The 19,059-nt window shown below is 52.1% G+C and overlaps 1 protein-coding gene across 13 annotated transcripts in view; it reads right to left on the reverse strand.

The window, feature by feature from the left end:
• Positions 1-19,059, reverse strand: part of MTSS1 (MTSS I-BAR domain containing 1) — a 1,344,348-nt gene that overhangs the window by 301,758 nt on the left and 1,023,531 nt on the right. For all 13 annotated transcript variants that reach the window (XM_069621598.1, XM_069621599.1, XM_069621600.1 and 10 more), the window contains one exon: positions 15,314-15,421. In XM_069621598.1, the coding sequence (XP_069477699.1) occupies positions 15,314-15,421 (108 nt within the window). The remainder of the gene's footprint in view (positions 1-15,313; positions 15,422-19,059) is intronic.

Consider the following 19,059-nt stretch of genomic DNA (forward strand, 5'->3'; position numbering starts at 1 on the left):
TGCTCGGTGCCATAGATTGCACCCATGTGGCCCTACGTCCACCTAGGGCCACTGAGCACATCTACCGAAACCGCAAGCACTGGCATTCCATCAATGTACAGGTGGTATGCGATGCAAAGGGAATCATCACCTCTGTGTATGCAAACTACCCTGGCTCCACCCATGACAGTTTCATATACAGAATGTCCGCCCTGAGCCGGGCCCTGGAAGCTGGGCAGCATGGCGACACATGGCTCCTAGGTGAGTACAAATGCCCTTGCACATGCATGCAAGTCACACACAGACAAATATACCAACCCTAATAATCTGAACAATTATCACCTCCCCAGGGGACAGTGCCTACCCTCTGAGCAACCACATGATGACGCCAATCCGGAACCCCACCACACCACCCCAGGTAAGATACAACGCTGCCCATATTGCAACCAGGGGCATAGTGGAGCGCACATTCGGAGTGCTCAAGTCACGTTTCCGCTCCCTTGACCGCTCTGGTGGGCAACTACTCTATGCACCAGCAGTTGTGTGCAGGATCATTGTGGCAGCATGTGTCCTGCACAATGTTGCAACACGGCAGGGCGTCCCGGTGGACATGGTGGTGCCCCCACATCCCCAACCACAGGCACAGGCGCTGCCCATGGGAGGGGACAGGGCACGTGGCGAGGTAGCCCGGACCCAGCTTGTGGCCACATTTTTCACCTAAACTCCCACCCCTGCGGAGTGCACACAGGCCTGGCACATACCAGGTGACAATCGATGATGACAAAGTGACAGTCAACTGTCACAACCCTACCACCCTGAGATAGTTGCCATGGAAGTGCCACATCGTCTGCATCCCTAGCTACTTAAACACAAGCTATCCTGTGCAACCAAAATGCACACATGACATGTGACATGACATGAGCCATACACAAGTATTACAAGGCACAATGAGGCAGGGGGGGGGGAACAAGGGAACACAGAGAACGGTACTACTAGGCCAGGTGTCATTGTGATTGTGCAAGTGCAGGGGTAGGGGGAAGGGAAAAGTGCAAGGGTGGGGGGGGAGTCCAGTACAGGGGAAGTAGGCCAAAAAATTATACATAGGTCGCCTGGTGGCAACTGCTAAGGTAAGTGCAGACGAGTGCTGGGAAGGGAGGGCTGTAGGGATAGAGAGACAGTACTGCAGTGCAGGGGTTGCCAGGGTGGCAGTGCAAGTGGACAGTGGCTGGGCCAGGGACCGAGGTTGGTGAGAGTGGCCCAGTTGCAGCTCCTGTGCAGTTCCAGTGAACAATTCTGCAAGGGAGAGGCAGAGAGTAAGCAGAAGCAAAGAGGAAGGTCTTGAGGTGCTTCCAGAACTGGAGATGGTTCCCCTCAAGTTCAAGTCAGGAAGTCTGTTCGAGGGGGAGGGCCCTGCTGCGGAGAGAAACCTACCCCCAGCTAGTTGCTCTGAGAAGCGGATGACCTGGACATGCAAGGTGTGCATCACACACACCTGCAAAACAGGCCATGGCCATCACTGTCATGTCAGTCAAACCCTCCCAAACATCAACATGACATGGCAAGCAATACCCATACACCGACCCAGTAACGATAAGGTACACATTTCCATGTCCTAAATGTACAGTGGCATCGGACAATGATGCCTGACCCGGAATCCGATGAAATGACCGACCAACAAAATGTCCCACCAAAAATAAGTCGATTCCTAATGCATTACAACAGTCGTAGACGTAACATCACAATGAATGCCTGGCTATATGCACATGATGCATTGCAAAATGAACACTGCAGCTCATGTGTGCAATGTCCTACTCCTGCATCACACTGCTCAGCGCACAGCACAGTGAACAGCCATTGTGTGTGATGCACACCCTGAGCATCACATCTAAGTGACAGACTACATCAAAAATCAAATTAGGCATGTACTCGAACCATAATCGGTCACAGAACATGTGCTGGCGGGACACAGTGGGCACCAGAAGGCAAACAGTGTACACGTGGATATGCAAGGGTGGGAGGACATGGAGTGCATCCGAGTGCAAGTGTGTGGTTCTGCAAGGACATGCACTCCACATATGCATGTGCACTCAAGTGACCATCAGTGTTCCCTACACATCACATGTGAACATCCACCATGTGTACACCCCAGCATGTCAAACCACTACTATCCCCTCGCACCTGAAAGGAAAACACAACACATGAACAGGCATTGATCAGCAGAACACAACATGTACATAGGACAACAACATTACAATGTCAGAGTTCCCATCACACTGCAGGGCAACGCAACTATCAACAACAACCCCCCCCCCCCCTCGCAAATGACCATGACCCACTGAACAACTGCACCTGGGTCATGGAGCCTCCAACCCTCATTCCCACCTGGCCACAGGATCACCTTTACCCTTCGTGTCCATCTCCCACCTTGTGTGTAAAGAGATGCCTGAACCCTCAGAATCCACACTCATTTCCAAAATCACATAATCCAAGGCATGAAAAGGAACCCAAACACCCTCCAGTAGATGACTTGACATAGCAGTACGTCTCAAAGGCCAAGTACTACCACAATGATGCAACAACCAAGGTAGCACAGCAAAACAATGTCACGACAGGATGTGAGACATGTGTGGTACATGACATAGGATGATGCACCATGAATGTATGTGTACTGTCACAGATCCCCTGTACAGGCGCTGGAGTCTCATGAAACAACCACCCACACCATGTCCCGGGTGCCTGCAAGGTCAAACTCACACAGGCCCCTGAGATCCTGGTGGGGAAAGAGGTTCAGGGATATGCAGTCGGGACAGGTGTAGACACACTGGATGACTGGAATGCGTGGCAGGTGAGGGGAGTAGGAATGACACATGAAACCAGGGAATGCACGAAAATGTACGACCTGCATGAACACATGCACAATCCAAACAAACTTGGACATCATTGTCATGGCCTTCTGTAGTCCAGGCTCAGGAGTGGTACGAACCAACCACCCCCTCTAGGGTTTTGGCGCCTGCAAGTTCGGGGCTTACACAGGCATCCGCAACCCCAGTGGGGAAAGAGGGTCAGGGAACATTGCTTGGATAGGCATGGGAAGCAGGAACACCGGGTAGAGGGTACAGGTTTCGAAATTGCATAGGATCACGGGTGATTAGGGTAAAAAACATACCAAATAGGACCACACATACATCCATGCATCAGTACACTCCCCAGCAAGCCTATGCAGGGCAGTTTGTAAGAAAATACAACAAGACACTTAGCTCTGGTTTTGAGTGCTGGCCTCCTGCCTGCGCACTCTCAGGTCCGGTTACAGGAGCACTGCAATGCTGCAAAGAGAGACACAGTCAGCAACCTGTACGTGCCAATTACACAAAAACACAACACAAAACATGCCCCATAACAACATACAACTCTACAAACAGACAATCTGTGCTCCATGCTTCGTACCCATATATAACATCACCCCTGTGACGGGTCATTCACAGTTAATGCAGTAAGTCAGCCGCTGGTGGGTGCGTGGCAAATGGAACACCAATGTGTCACAATTCACACAACATGCAATGTTCCCTGGGTAAGCAGACAGACCCATATGGCAAGCCATGACTACAGAGCAAGTTGCGTACCACCATGACCAAAACAAAGTTGCCAGTGCATTTATCATGAAGTACGTGGAATAGACATGCACTGCACCCGAGTATGTCCCTTGCTGTATGTCCCTGTGAGCTGCCCCTTTCCATGTCTTGGAAGGCTACATGGTTGATACAAGTGCCTCAATGAACCTTGGTGTACCGCAGGGTATGTGCCACTGCCCCCGCATGTGTCCCAGACAACCCTACTATCAACAGCCATCAGTCCACAAACACATCTGAGCTGCATTGTGTGCTTCAACACCAATATTTGTCTAAGCTCACCCTCAGTGCTGTGACTAAGCCTGCACGTGCAACTCGCCTGGTGCAAGCTTTGCTGTCTAGTGGCCCCCCTGTGATGCTCACCTTGCCTGGAGTTCCTTGGAACATGTCAGCAGTTCTAGGATGTGGGTCTGCAATCACTGTGGCTCTGCATGTGCACACATGTGCATGTGGGCACCAACAAACGGGTCAGGAATTACGTTGTCCAATGGGCCATGTCTGCTGGCAAAGGTGCTCTGGTGCCTCATCCCCCTGCAGAAAGTGCATGTAACACATGATTAATGCATCAAAGTGATCTGTGTGTGTCTCATCATGCATCTCATTACTTGACCATGTCAGAGAGTCACATCACAAATCACACCATCAGTCCGTCTTTCACCTCCAAAATGTGGAACACTATCTACAGCATGATTTGCAACAAGCACGTGTACAGGAAAGATATGAAACATAATACACAATGCATAGCAATCAATGTCCAGATTAATCATGACACGCCCCATCTAGCAAAAGCTGAACAGTGGACAATTACACCTAAATCATCCCCACTAGGGGTGTCAACACAAGTCAAAAAGCACCAGACATGCCACAGATATGACAGTCCAAAGCCCTTGTGTAAAATTCTGTTACACCGAACCATCCTTGCGAGCCCATGGATAAGGGAGGCAGGAGTGGCATATGTGAGTCAAGGAACCCAAGCAGCAAACACATACACAAGACAACCATGAAGGGCCCAGCTGGAACAGACAGTGGATGCCTTCAAAAACCACAAGGCACCGCACTGTCACATGTAAGCACAATAGACTACAAATTTTAAACTAACTCAACTATTAACTAATTACACTAACAATGGAAAACCTACATTACCTATTTAAACGAACTATCAAACAGAAACTTAACTAACTAAACTAAAAGAAAAATCAAAAATGGCCACATACGACCCGGGGGGGAGGGGAGGCACCCAGGAGGGGGGAGGTACAGGGTGCTGCTCAACATCCACATGCGATGATGCTGAGTCAAAAAAAAATACCTCCATGGGCTCAACGCCTGCACAGCACAACCTATGTGGGAGATAGATGGTCGTCCGAGTCTGGCTCATCCTGATAAGGAGGACGTGGCACAGTAGCCTGGCCACGCCTAGCCGCAGCTTGCCCCTCGTCGGCAGCAAGTCTGCCGGACAGGTGAGCCTGGTTCTGTGTGGCGATGTTACATAGGTCTGCATGCAGGACCTCACGTGATACACGTGCTTCCTCTTGCAAGGTAGCACGTGTAACACTGAGTTCCTCCTGCAAGGCCTGGCTGGACAACCGCTGCACCTCCCGGCAAGCCTGTAGCTCAGCCGAGATGGTGCGCTCAAGCTGTGCAAACCTCTCCTCTGCCTGCTGCCTCTGGGACATCATGAGGACACCCAGAGTGGATCTGAGGGAGGCATACTCCTCCCTCAGGGCATCCATGTGCGCCTCTGCGTGAGCAGCAATTGCTTGACGCAGAGACGACATTTCAGCCTGGCGTGCCCTGTCTGAGGCCGCCATGCCCAGCCTGAGTGAGCGGGCCGTGGACCGTGCCGCCTGCTGCTGGAGAAGCACCTGCCTAGCAGGGGGGAGCACAGATCGGGCCACACGCTCCATGCTGTCAGCGATGTTCTCCATTGCTGCCCCCTGCCGTTCTGAATTGGCAGTCATGTCTTGCTCCCACTCAGTATACAGCGGTTGCGCGCGGCGACCGCGTTGCCGGGCTTGACCCCTGCGGGACCCAAGGACCGGGGGTCCTCGCTGTGTTGGCACCGCCTGCGGCTGCACGACTACATGCCCCCGTCTACGTGATGTCCCAGGCACATCAGTGACTGGTGTGGAGGGTGACCCTGCGTCCCGATCCACCACGGGCGGAGGAACCAAGACTGTCTGATCCCTCAGTGCAGGGGTCGCAGACAGAGGAGTGTCCACATCAGAATCACTCACCCCTGACACATGGACTTGATGGTCATCCAACTCAACATGGACGTCAGAGTCGTCATCAAGGCTGGACTCATAGGCAGCCAGAGACAGGATGGACTGCAGCACTTGGGGGTTTTCGTGGCCTACCACCCCACGACCCCCACTAGTGCCGGGTTGATGTGGTCTTACCAACCCTGTGTCTGGCATGACAACACCATCCTCTGCATCCATTGCGTCATCACCTGAAAAATAGAGAGGAAAAGGTCAGTACACATGTCAGAAGCACACAACACACACACACACACCGACAGCAAAGGCATCTGGCAGACATGTGACACACAACATATGACCTTGCATGCATGCTGGGTCTACTTAGAATAGCTTCTGTGATCAGACCTGTTGAAAGGTGGCAGTTTGCATGGAAGTGGGTCTAAGCAGTGCAGAAAATGTGTACGCCACTCACTACCTACATGTACAAGCACTCCATGGTGTGTGCCAGGAAATGTGAAGGCAGTGCAATGTCAAAATCAGACAACACGTGCATTGTGTATTCAATGTGTACCATGTCTAGAAGGCAAGCACCCCTCCACCCCAGTACCAAAGCAGGGATGCCTAGCATGGTATCAAAAGGCTGACCATACACCTGTGTATTGACAAGCAGTGTTGACTGGCATCAACAGCTTAATGTGATTTCAATTACAACACTGCAAATGATGCTGGGACAGTGGGCAGGACACATGATGGAAGATCCGGAGGCCGGCCACGTGTGAAGAAGACACGACAAGAGTTGGACAGAGTCATTGGCCATTGAACAGGCTGAGGCCTGTGAGCCACACAGATTGTCAGAGCCTAAACATGTGTGCAACGCAGGACTGAGCCACAGTTGACATGGGGAGGCCGATGATATGGCAGGCAATGTATGTAACCAAGGACTCATATTACAGTGATCATCCAGTCAAGGACACATAGGGGCATGTGTGCAATGCACATGGAGCATGAAGGGGCACTCATGTCCCTGCGGGACATCTGACCCATGCACAGTACAAGTGGGATGCCCTGCATCGAGTACTAAGGCTGTACCACACGGCATATGTCTGGCAGTTTCTAAGCTGGATGTTAGCATCTACACAGGACACATGAACATGAAACTACACATTGGCAAGAATGTAGCAGACCAGTGCAAAGGTGGAACTGGGGTGCAGAGTGGCGGAGGAGGGGCAAGGGAGCATGGCCACATGGAGTCCCGCATGCAGGCAGAGGAGACACGCATGACGGTGGCATTGCATTACTTACACATCAGAACCATGTACAGGTCACATGTAGCAGCAATCATGCACAACACATCCCACAAGTGAAACACACACGTCCTCAACAACTACGCATCAACACTCACTGGACTGGGCATCAAAGTCCAGCATCTCTCCCACACCTTCGACCAATTCTGGTGGTATGAACTCCGCAACGAGAGCCTCATGCGGAGTGAGTTCTTCCTCCTCTGGTGCAGGCCCACCGCCAGTCACCAGAGTCAAGTTGTAATTTGAGGCACGCTTGGCCTTAGTGCTGCGCTTGATGTCATTCCAGCGCTTTTTGCACTCCTGCGCCGTGCGCACCTCATGGCCGAATGAACCGACATGTTCCGCCACATGCTTCCAGTGGGTGTCACGTTGGGCAGCCGTAGTCTGACTATTGGCACCCACTAGCATGTCACGGCTGTGTCCCCGCACGTAGTCCACGAGGAAGTCCAGTTCCTGCTTACAGAAAGGCTTCTTCCTCGACGTGCAGGAGGTCGTGGCTGTGTGTGGGGTCCCAGCCTGTGCTGCAGATGCAACCTTCCTCCTCTTGGACTGTGGCGCAGACCCTGGCTGGCTAATGCCGCCCTGACCAGTATGGCCAGTGGGTTGGGTGGATTGAGCCGAGGGAGTGGCAGGTGGAGGGATGACCAAAGGCCTGACTTGTGTCAGTGGCAGCTGGGTGCCCACTAATGGACCCTGCGCAGCAACATCAGCTGTGGCAGGGTCATTGACCGCAACGGTCCTGGTTGGCAGACTCACAACCGGGGTGCTGTTGGGTGCATCTGCCCCTGCACTTGCCAACACCCGGCTGTTCGGGGCAGCAGATGACATGACTGCCCCAGGGACACGTGTCTTGGTCTGAGCAGCCCGGCCTGCCCCAATGGTTTCCCCCCCTGGCCTGTTGGAGATCTACCAAGGGCTCTTCAAGTGCCAACGCAGCCTGCGCTGGCAGACCCTGAGCCTGGGTGGCGGTGTCCACAACTGCACCTGCAGCTACCGCTACCCTTGGGCCCGTGGCAGTCGATGAAACGGACTGCCGGGTCATACGGGTGCCAGTGCCAGATGCAGGAGCTGCATCCCCCTGAACCACAGGGGGTGGTGGCATGGCTGCACCAACACATGGCACAACATTGTGCTCAAGTGGCGCACCCCTGCCTCTTCCCCCTCTGTGGCTGCCCTGGACACCCTGGAGTCCCCCTACTCCCTGGTCACCACGGCCACGACCACGCCCGCCACGAGGAGGACGCCCAGCTGAGGCGCCCCTCACCTTTGGTAGCCTCCCTACCATGGCACAGATGTAATAGTGCTGGCACAGATGGAGTGGTGCCAATGGGAGGTGTACAGCACAATTGACCTGGGCAATTGGGGTGAAGGGGGTGGGAAGCAAGATGTTAACAGCCCCCCTGCACCTGCAAGGCTGTATGTGACCCCGGTGATGTGTTGACGGGTCACGCAACGCTCAGGCACCCCAAAACTGCAGTAAAACCGTGCACGCAACCCTGCAGCCTACGTGCGTGGATTAAACCTCCCGCAGTACGCGGTGGCACCCAGTAACACGTATAACGCGTACGCGTGGGACACGCAGGCTACGATGACATCGAAAATGGGTGCGATACACAGGGGCACCCGCAGTGGGAAAAGGAGCGTTTGCGACTCACCGTCTGACTAGCGCGATGCAGAAAAACACGCGTAGCCAATACCCCCGCCAAAAGAAGAGATACGTCCTTGAGAGCTGTGAAGTAGATGGCGCGCGAAACGACTGGAAGCAGCAACACACGTCGGTCTCCACGAAAGGCACGTACAGCGAACAGCTGGGCCCGCTCACCTTTAACCCGTGCTGAGGGAAACGCACGCGCGCGTCACGTCACATGCGGACGTGCACTTTTTCACGTTTGATTACGCGCATTACACGCGGACGTGCAGTTTTTCACGCGCGCACGCTTATGCATGGACCCTTTCCTCCTATTACACGCGGACGTGCAGTTTTTCACGCGCGCTTACGCGCATTACACGCAGCGTGCAGATTTTTCACGTGCCTATTCACTCCGTATGAAGCTGGCCACGCGAAAACACACGGAAGACCACGCTCCTGCCCAGAAGGCCAATTCACTGGCCCCCAGTGCCCCAAGCAGCCTCCCACATGCCATCTGCTGCTGCCTGCCTGCCTGCCTGCTGCCACCGTGCCCTGCCATTTGGTGCCTGCACATCAGCCATCTGCAGGGCTCCAGTTGCTGTGTCCACCCCTGCTGGTACAGAAGAGTCCCGACTCAAATGACATCGCTCCACAGTCCAGCCCCAGGACCCAGTTGGTCACCCACTCCTGCCCTTGGGGTTGCCATGTCGAGCACATCCACATCCGACAGCAGTGGCAACCCCCGGCCAGAGGGGCAGAGGGGCACCAGCTTCACTGCCACCGAAGTTGGTGTCCTGGTGGAGCATGTCCTGGGGCAGTATGATGCCCTCTTCGGATCGTCCCGCGCCAACAGGGAAGGACGGGAGAGGACGCGGAGGGGGTGGCAACCCGCACCATCCAGAAGGTCAAGAAGCGCTGGGAGGACTTGAGGTCCAGGACCCTCATGAAGGCCCGGCGCCTTGTGGAGGGGGGCCGGGGCCGCATGAGTTCCATCCAGTTGAGGGTCCTGGAACGCGCACACCCAGCGCTCCACAGCCAGGTCCTTGAGAGGGAGACCCGTCTGGAGTTGAGCGGTAAGTGGCCAAGCATTGCTGTGTGAGACCGGGCATGTTGCAGTGTGCTGGTTGTCTGATACTTGCCTGCATGTGTGACATAGGCCATGTACGCATGTATGTGTGCAGGGACATCATGGTAATGCATGTGCGACCTGTAATGTGTGAACCGCATGGTTGTTGCATGTGTTTGAATGTGACATGGGGAGCTCTGTGCAGATTGCACACATGACAGCATGGAAGTCTCTGTTCCTGGACATGGGTGGGGGCCTGGTGGAGGGTGCCCCTGGTGGCTGGGGGGTGGGGGTGCTGGGAGACATGAGTCGGACATGGGTGGGGGCCTGGTGGAGGCTGCCCCTGGTGGCTGGGGGGTGGGGGTGCTGGGAGACATGGGTGGGGGCCTGGTGGAGGCTGCCCCTGGTGGCTGGGGGGTGGGGGTGCTGGGAGACATGAGTCGGACATGGGTGGGGGCCTGGTGGAGGGTGCCCCTGGTGGCTGGGGGGTGGGGGTGCTGGGAGACATGGGTGGGGGCCTGGTGGAGGCTGCCCCTGGTGGCTGGGGGGGTGGGGGTGCTGGAAGACATGGGTGGGGGCCTGGTGGAGGCTGCCCCTGGTGGCTGGTGGGTGGGGGTGGTGGGAGACATGGGTGGGGGCCTGGTGGAGGCTGCCCCTGGTGGCTGGGGGGTGGGGGTGCTGGGAGACATGGGTGGGGGCCTGGTGGAGGCTGCCCCTGCACTGCTGGGGGGTGGGGGTGCTGGGAGACATGGGTGGGGGCCTGGTGGAGGCTGCCCCTGGTGGCTGGTGGGTGGGGGTGCTGGGAGACATGGGTGGGGGCCTGGTGGAGGGTGCCCCTGGTGGCTGGGGGGTGGGGGTGCTGGGAGACATGGGTGGGGGCCTGGTGGAGGGTGCCCCTGGTGGCTGGGGGGTGGGGGTGCTGGGAGACATGGGTGGGGGCCTGGTGGAGGCTGCCCCTGGTGGCTGGGGGGGTGGGGGTGCTGGGAGACATGAGTCGGACATGGGTGGGGGCCTGGTGGAGGCTGCCCCTGGTGGCTGGGGGGTGGGGGTGCTGGGAGACATGGGTGGGGGCCTGGTGGAGGCTGCCCCTTGTGGCTGGGGGGTGGGGGTGCTGGGAGACATGAGTCGGACATGGGTGGGGGCCTGGTGGAGGCTGCCCCTGGTGGCTGGGGGCTGGGGGTGCTGGGAGACATGGGTGGGGGCCTGGTGGAGGCTGCCCCTGGTGGCTGGTGGGTGGGGGTGCTGGGAGACATGGGTGGGGGCCTGGTGGAGGGTGCCCCTGGTGGCTGGGGGGTGGGGGTGCTGGGAGACATGGGTGGGGGCCTGCTGGCAGGTGCCCCACAGTGCTGGGGGGTGGGGGTGCAAGGGGACATGTGGCTTGGCTGGGGGGCATGGCCATGGTGGATGGGCTGCCTGTGGGACATGACATGGGGTGCAGGGTAGTCCCCTGTGGTGTGGGATGCCTGCAGAGGTCGTGGAGGGGGTAGAGGGGAGACCTGGGAGGACCCACACTGCCAATTCACGTCTTGAACTTCCCGCACACCCACCACCCGCGCACCCCTGAAATCCACGTACCCAGGCCAATCGCGTGTAGACTTTCTCGCGCACCCCTGAAATCCACGTACCCAGGCCAATCGCGTGTAGACTTTCTCGCGCACCCCTGAAATCCACGTACCCAGGCCAATCGCGTGTAGTCTTTCTCGCGCACCCCTGAAATCCACGTACCCAGGCCAATCGTGTGTAGACTTTCTCGCGCACCCCTGAAATCCACGTACCCAGGCCAATCGCGTGTAGTTTTTCTCGCGCACCCCTGAAATCCACTTACCCAGGCCTATCGCGTGTAGACTTTCTCGCGCACCCCTGAAATCCACGTACCCAGGCCAATCGCGTGTAGACTTTCTCGCGCACCCCTGAAATCCACGTACCCAGGCCAATCGCATGTAGTCTTTCTCGCGCACCCCTGAAATCCACGTACCCAGGCCAATCGTGTGTAGACTTTCTCGCGCACCCCTGAAATCCACGTACCCAGGCCAATCGCGTGTAGTTTTTCTCGCGCACCCCTGAAATCCACGTACCCAGGCCAATCGCGTGTAGACTTTCTCGCGCACCCCTGAAATCCACGTACCCAGGCCAATCGCGTGTAGTCTTTCTCGCGCACCCCTGAAATCCACGTACCCAGGACAATCGTGTGTAGACTTTCTCGCGCACCCCTGAAATCCACGTACCCAGGCCAATCGCGTGTAGTTTTTCTCGCGCACCCCTGAAATCCACGTACCCAGGCCTATCGCGTGTAGACTTTCTCGCGCACCCCTGAAATCCACGTACCCAGGCCAATCGCGTGTAGACTTTCTCGCGCACCCCTGAAATCCACGTACCCAGGCCAATCGTGTGTAGACTTTCTCGCGCACCCCTGAAATCCACGTACCCAGGCCAATCGCGTGTAGTTTTTCTCGCGCACCCCTGAAATCCACGTACCCAGGCCTATCGCGTGTAGACTTTCTCGCGCACACCTGAAATCCACGTACCCAGGCCAATCGCGTGTAGACTTTCTCGCGCACCCCTGAAATCCACGTACTCAGGCCAATCGCGTGTAGTCTTTCTCGCGCACCCCTGAAATCCACGTACCCAGGCCAATCGTGTGTAGACTTTCTCGCGCACCCCTGAAATCCACGTACCCAGGCCAATCGCGTGTAGTTTTTCTCGCGCACCCCTGAAATCCACGTACCCAGGCCAATCGTGTGTAGACTTTCTCGCGCACCCCTGAAATCCACGTACCCAGGCCAATCGCGTGTAGTTTTTCTCGCGCACCCCTGAAATCCACGTACCCAGGCCTATCGCGTGTAGACTTTCTCGCGCACCCCTGAAATCCACGTACCCAGGCCAATCGCGTGTAGTTTTTCTCGCGCACCCCTGAAATCCACGTACCCAGGCCTATCGCGTGTAGACTTTCTCGCGCACCCCTGAAATCCACGTACCCAGGCCAATCGCGTGTAGACTTTCTCGCGCACCCCTGAAATACACGTACCCAGCCCAGCCGCGTATGGAAACACCCGCACACCCCTGGAATACACGCTCCCAGCTCTGCGTTTGCTGCTGCCCTTTGCGCTGGGTTGGGGATTTTGATGGCTTTTCCCTGCGCGAGAGGCGTTCTTGGAGGCGTAACTGGCGCTGCTGCAGGGTCGCTGCGCAACTGTGCGCCACGGCTGGTTTTGGTGGCTGGAATCCATGAATACGCTGTGCGCGGAAATGGATTTTAGCGCACGCGGCTGGCGCAGGGATTCGCACGCGCACACTGTGCGCCAGCCGCGTGCGCCACTTGTGCGCTGAATTCTATGAATTACCCCCAAAGTGTTTTTCGTGTCTACATAGCTCCAGCTGAAAACTTTTAGAACTATTCGGTATTCGGCCGAATACTTCAATCTAGTATTCGGTACACCCCTACCAGGTAGTGATTTAAAAAATATAGTGGGCACGACTGGAGGCAACGGCTAGTGATCTAGTAGTATTTTTAAATCGCTGTGGCCAGTGGTGCGTAAAAGAATCTGAGAATATGCCCCTTAATTGGGGAGAACAAGACTTTTAAAGAGTGCTGGAAGTGGGAGCATTAGGAGCTGGAAAGGGTGGAAGGAGAGTTCAGAGAGGTGGCTAGAGAGCAGAAAAGAAGTATGTTGGCAGGGAAGAAAAAGCGTGGATAGAAGGAGGAGTGTGAGGGAGATTAATAAGGAACAACAACAGTAGTGAGATGATTGAATGAAGAGCTAAAGGAGACCAGGCGATTGGAATTAAGCTTGGCAGAGGGGGGAGAAGTGTTCAGGAGGAGATTGGAGGAGTCAAAAAGGAGTAGTGTTGGGGAAGTCTGGAGATGGGCAAGACAGCAACAGACATGCACTAAGACGAAGGGTTGTGGGTGGAGGTACAAGCACTAGGTATCGAGAAGGCAGAAGCAGGAGACAGAAGAAAGAACAGGAGGTGCCGGAAAGGTCCCTTTTGCAATAGGAATTTCGGGACTCATCGAGGAGCTAGGCAAGAATATGGTTTGTATCTCTAGACAGGGAGGGGAAGAAGGCACCTTGACCGCACCTGTAGAGAAGCTCAGGTGGCCAGTCTGGTGAAAACTCCAAGCTCACTTCCATCTTGCCCTGCCTTAGCCACTGGCCAGGATTATCATTGTAAACACTTGCAGGGCCTCAAGAGCCAGGCGAAGCAGTCTCCCTCTGTATGAGGTTGAGGACCAGAGGTCTTTAATCTACAGAAGTGGGAACCAGGGGAAAAGGTTAGAGGAAAATAATGCCTCCCCGTCCTCCCCAAGGCTGGGTGATAGAGAAAGGAGAATATGACCTGGACGGGGCACCTCAATTAAGGCGTATGGAACCCAGACCTTTGCTTGAACCCAGAGAATAACATTAGACCCAAGAGGCGGGCCTCCCTCTGCAGTGATAAGGGCACCCGCAATCCCTCACCATCCTGCTGAAAGAAACAAATGATCTCAAAGGCATCTATTATGTTGCTTCATATGTAGTATTCGTTACTGGTCTCGAACCAAATTTGGAAGGTCCTGTGAGGTCAACCATCTTCTTCAGAACGTTCACATGCACTCGCTTGACTGTCGCAGGCTTCATGACATGTGCACCTGGCCAAGTGATGAGGCTGTAAGGAGCCCAAGGCATAGACCCAGTTGCTGACAGTCTGGCAAAATCCCAGTATGAGATAAACAGGAGGGTCTTGCCGTATATACTGTCGCGATAAGTGTAGGATATATATGCAGCCTCTGAAAACGTCCTAGTAACAAGACAGTTCATGCCCTCACCAGATAATAGGGTACCCCCCCAGTAATGCAGTGGTGAGCTGCATCAGAATAGTGAACGCCCCTCTCAGGGTCTTTTTGTGGTGCTTGGAAAGAATCACTGGGGCGAGGTGCCAAGGAGAAGAGTGGTGCAGCACTTACTTTTCTGGCCTTTTTTTTCTTTGGGGACTGTCAATATTTAGCTGGAGAGAAACAGTGGACAGCCTCCCATCAGATTGTCTGTTGTCTAGCATAATTTGTAGCTATGTTCTGGCCTCAAACAATATAAACAGATTGGGATGGTCTATGGTTGGAAATCTGTGCTCACGCAACTTGAAAATAGAAGAATGCGTGAAAGATTGCAGAAAGGAACTTCTGGAAACAGGAGGCATGCACAGTTGTTCCAGAGTTCTATGGTATTCTGAAGGATATTTAACTTTTAAAGCCATTCATTAAAATCTTGCCTAGTGATTTGATAGCAACATTGATGACTAAAATCCCTTTGATATAGAAAAAGCTGTGAAAGTTATTTTAGAGCCGAGAACTTGGCTGGGAAAGATGGCCTCATGGACAGATCAGATACAATTATCCTTTGTAGCCAAGCTTGACCAAAAGCTACCATACTGATGCCCCAGGCAATGAAACATATTTAAACTTAATAGTAATCATCTAAGCACTCATTTATTTCTCTCCTAAGTATGAGAGCATGTCTTGGAAGACTTACTTGTTCGCTTGCAGAGGGCAGTTTGTGAGGATCCATGGTAAGAGTTTTCAGATCGTCAGATATGGTCTGCAGATGAGTTACCTCCCCAAGCATCGCTATTTCTTCTTCCTGAGGAGGGGACACATTTACACTAAGTTAACACTCTCATTAGCATTTATGGGCAGATAGTGTCTACACAGTATACCGATACAGCCATTTAGAACCAAGACAAGCTCGAAGGATAAGGAAAAAGTACACAAGAATATAAAAAACAGAGAAATATGTTCTTTTTAAGGCTCTTAACACCTGATGCAATAGACAAGCACAGTTTGAGAAAATGTGGTATTTAGACAAAACCACACATTTCTAAACATGTCAAAAAGATTGTGCCTTTGTAGGCGCTACTTAACATTTCTCAATAGAACGAGAATTACTCCCAATTGATGTCCTGTCGATTAATAACGTGCACAGCTGCCATTTGCATGGTCTCCAGGCGCTTACGTGGCACTGTAAGAAAAGTGGGTAGGGTTGGTTAGTGAGGAATAGGATAGAGGTTGTGCTGATAGGTGTATGTGTGCAGAACCAGGAAAAACAGGCGTCTGTGCATGTGAGCTTTCTCTGTGTGCTTGGCTATATGCACTGGCCTGGTTATGTCAGGAAGCATGGCGTCCAGTGTCTCAGTTGCTTGTTGGCTGCAAATATTGAGTTTGTAGCATGGTTAGAGAGGGGTGTGTGTGGTTTGAGTATTTGGTGGGCTGTTTCGCTAGTCCTCTAGGCATGTTTAATACATGAGATTGTGAGGGTGTGGAAGAGCGAAAGGGGGTCAAGTTAGTTGGAATCGTGTTTGTAGAGTAGTTTTATTATTGGTTTTCCATTCTAAATTGTCCCAAATTTCCCTTCATCCAGAGGCATGGTATGTAGGGACGTGCGTCTGTTTACCACAGTGAGCTGAATAGCCATGTTTTTAGTCGTTTCCTGAATATTACATATAATACATTGTTCTCATTTCCTTAGTTATCGAGTTCCACAGTTTGGCTATCAGATAGAAGAAAGCGGTTCCTCCTAATACGCTTTTCTCGTAGGGTCTTGCTTCTATTAGGAGGTTGTTGCTCAATTTTAAGTCTCTTGATAGTTGGTAACTGGTGATTTTAGCTTGGAGTAATTTGGCTACTTGTCCGTCTAGTGATTTATGGCCAATACAGAGGGCTTTGAAGTTTATTCAGTTTCATATTGCATGAACAAGTCCCAGAAGCGTGTAGGAGCACTGTACAGGTATTAATTTGCAGATATTGCAGAAAGAACATTTATATTTGCATGCACCTGTGGCAAAATAACAATGCATTAGAGTTTTTCTTCTGGTGCACAGTACAAGTATAGTCAGTGGAAGAGAACGCATTTTGTTGTTAGGCTTACATCACAGAAAAGAAACACTGTGGTCAAACATTTGGGTCTTTTGGGTTATTTAGGTGATTGTAGAACAGACTGTTTGAGTGACATAAATTAGTAATAGGAGAGCAGAGCACAAAGCCGTGGCATTAGCATCTGTCTTAAGGGGGAGGGGGGAGTTAAAAGGGTATGCAGTGATATAAACGAATCTAAAATAATGAACAGTTACATCTAAACATTTATAATGAAAGAAATATCTAGTTTTATTAAATATATATATGGGGTGGGGTAAGGGGTGGGATTATAAATGAAGGGAAACAGGGATTTGTGGAGGGAGTGCGGGGGGTCTCCGACAAGTAAAAATAAAAGTCAGTACTTTACGTTAAAAATGTTTACAGATCAATGTTCGTTATTTTCAATTCGTTAAAATAACATAACCAGTTAAAGGTAGCCACAGATGAGATTGTCACAGCTGTGGCATTAGGAATAAAAGACCTTTGTGGCTAGAGAAAACTTGGTCCCAACCGAACCTTCGGCGCATACACTGTCCACTCTCCACCATATTGGAGACTCAGTGATCCGATCCCCATTGTTAGCTCCTGGTTACTTGTAGATCCATTGCTGACAATTGCCCTTCCTCCCCCGTTTAATGCCCACTCCCTTGTTTCTCTGGTCCCTAAACTTGTTCTTCCCCCTATGATTGTAAAGTGCTTCATTGTTTCCCGAAGCTAGATCCGCCCTCAATAAAGACCCTAACAACAATAACAGTGCAAGCAGAAGTAAGGGTAGGGGTAAGATATTGTGAGCATGAAGGCAGGTATGCAAGGGTAACATGGTAACCAATTGTGCAGGTTAACGTGTTAGTAAGATCCAATGGGTTACCAGATGCCTCAGGTTGGGAGAGGTGTCTGCTGTGAAAGTATGGACCAGAAATGGCGGGTACACTAATATACCTTGGCAGGTCATAAGTTGCTAGTGCAAATCCCAGATGGTGGCATTGGTAGGGAAATTGCGGTGTCCGAGATGGTGTGTGGGTGGGGAGGAGTTTGGAGGAGGGGGAGAATTCAGTAGTGAAATATTGCAAGCAGCACACAAAATAAATGATGCTATGTTCATTACGGAAGAATTTGCTAGCCATGATCGTGGATTTTATGTGAAGGCGGAGGCAGGATATAGAAGGACTGGAAATTTGCCAAGGTTTAAGAAAAGCAAGATGCATTACATTGATGGTTATATCCCTTTTGATTAATTTCTTGAGAAGAATGCTTTTCAGATAATGATTAAGAGGGAATGTATACACTGCTGCTCTAGGGGAAGAGTTAAAAGTTTTTTGGGGCACGTTCTTGAAGTCTGGCATTTTTTGGCAATATGATATTCCAGTCGAGCTCTTTGCTGTTAAGATCATTACAATCTACAGAAACAATACACTTTTCGGAAAGGTCTTTACGGGAATGCAGATGTTGAGTTTTTTTGTTGTTAGGGCAGGTAATTCTGAACACATCTTGCTTCTATGGGAAACTAGATTAGAAGAATTCAGGATTGTGGTGTAGAAAACACATTATTTGGTGCCTTAATTTAAAAAGATTTTTAGGTAAAATTCTCTATTTACGGAGACCAGTCAGACTGGTGTTTACAAACAGGTCTATGGAATGTACATGAGCTTGAACCTCAGAGTGTTAAAGGGATGACCTTTTTTTATTCTTCAGAAAACTGCTTTAAGTGTGCTTTTGTCAAATATCCTTATGTGTAGGTCCAAGATTAGTTTGGCATGGATGCTAATGAAAGGGACAGTTCTACCTTTTTAGAGCCATCAATCATCACTTTTGACTTTTAAGTTACATGATGAAGATGACAATAGAAGGAACTGCATTTTTAGAGGGTTAAACTCATGGATTTCATTGACATTCAGTTCCAGGTTTATTCCAAACAATGGGCAATGCGTGTGTCTTATTCAGCAGTGAGTTTGCAGTACAGCACAATCTCTTCTATGAATTCATGTATGGAATGCCAGAGTGTCTGCGGAAGTCCCCCATAGGCTAGATGGTGAAATTAACTAGCATCTGCTATATTACTGAACCGCAAGGTAATCCCTACACCATGGGTACCTGTGTGGTTTCAGCATCTGTAATATTTACTATTTGTGTCCAACTTTGCAGGAAAGGTGAACCAGACCTCTACCCATTCAGTATTTCATAGCACTGAGGAGTGTTTGGTGGTCACGTTGTAGTGAAGTCTAGGAGGAAGCTGGCTTCTCCTTTGACATGGAAGAACAGTGCATCATCTATGACTTGCAAGCCTGAGTGGTAGTCACCTAGCAGGTTTTTCTGTGTGATGTGTAGGTAGAGCGGAGTGGTGAGGCATCTTTCTATGGTATTTATCAA

Source organism: Ambystoma mexicanum, chromosome 5q (genome assembly GCF_040938575.1).
Source record: "Ambystoma mexicanum isolate Mex_15411 chromosome 5q, UKY_AmexF1_1, whole genome shotgun sequence".
Lineage (NCBI taxonomy): Eukaryota > Metazoa > Chordata > Amphibia > Caudata > Ambystomatidae > Ambystoma > Ambystoma mexicanum.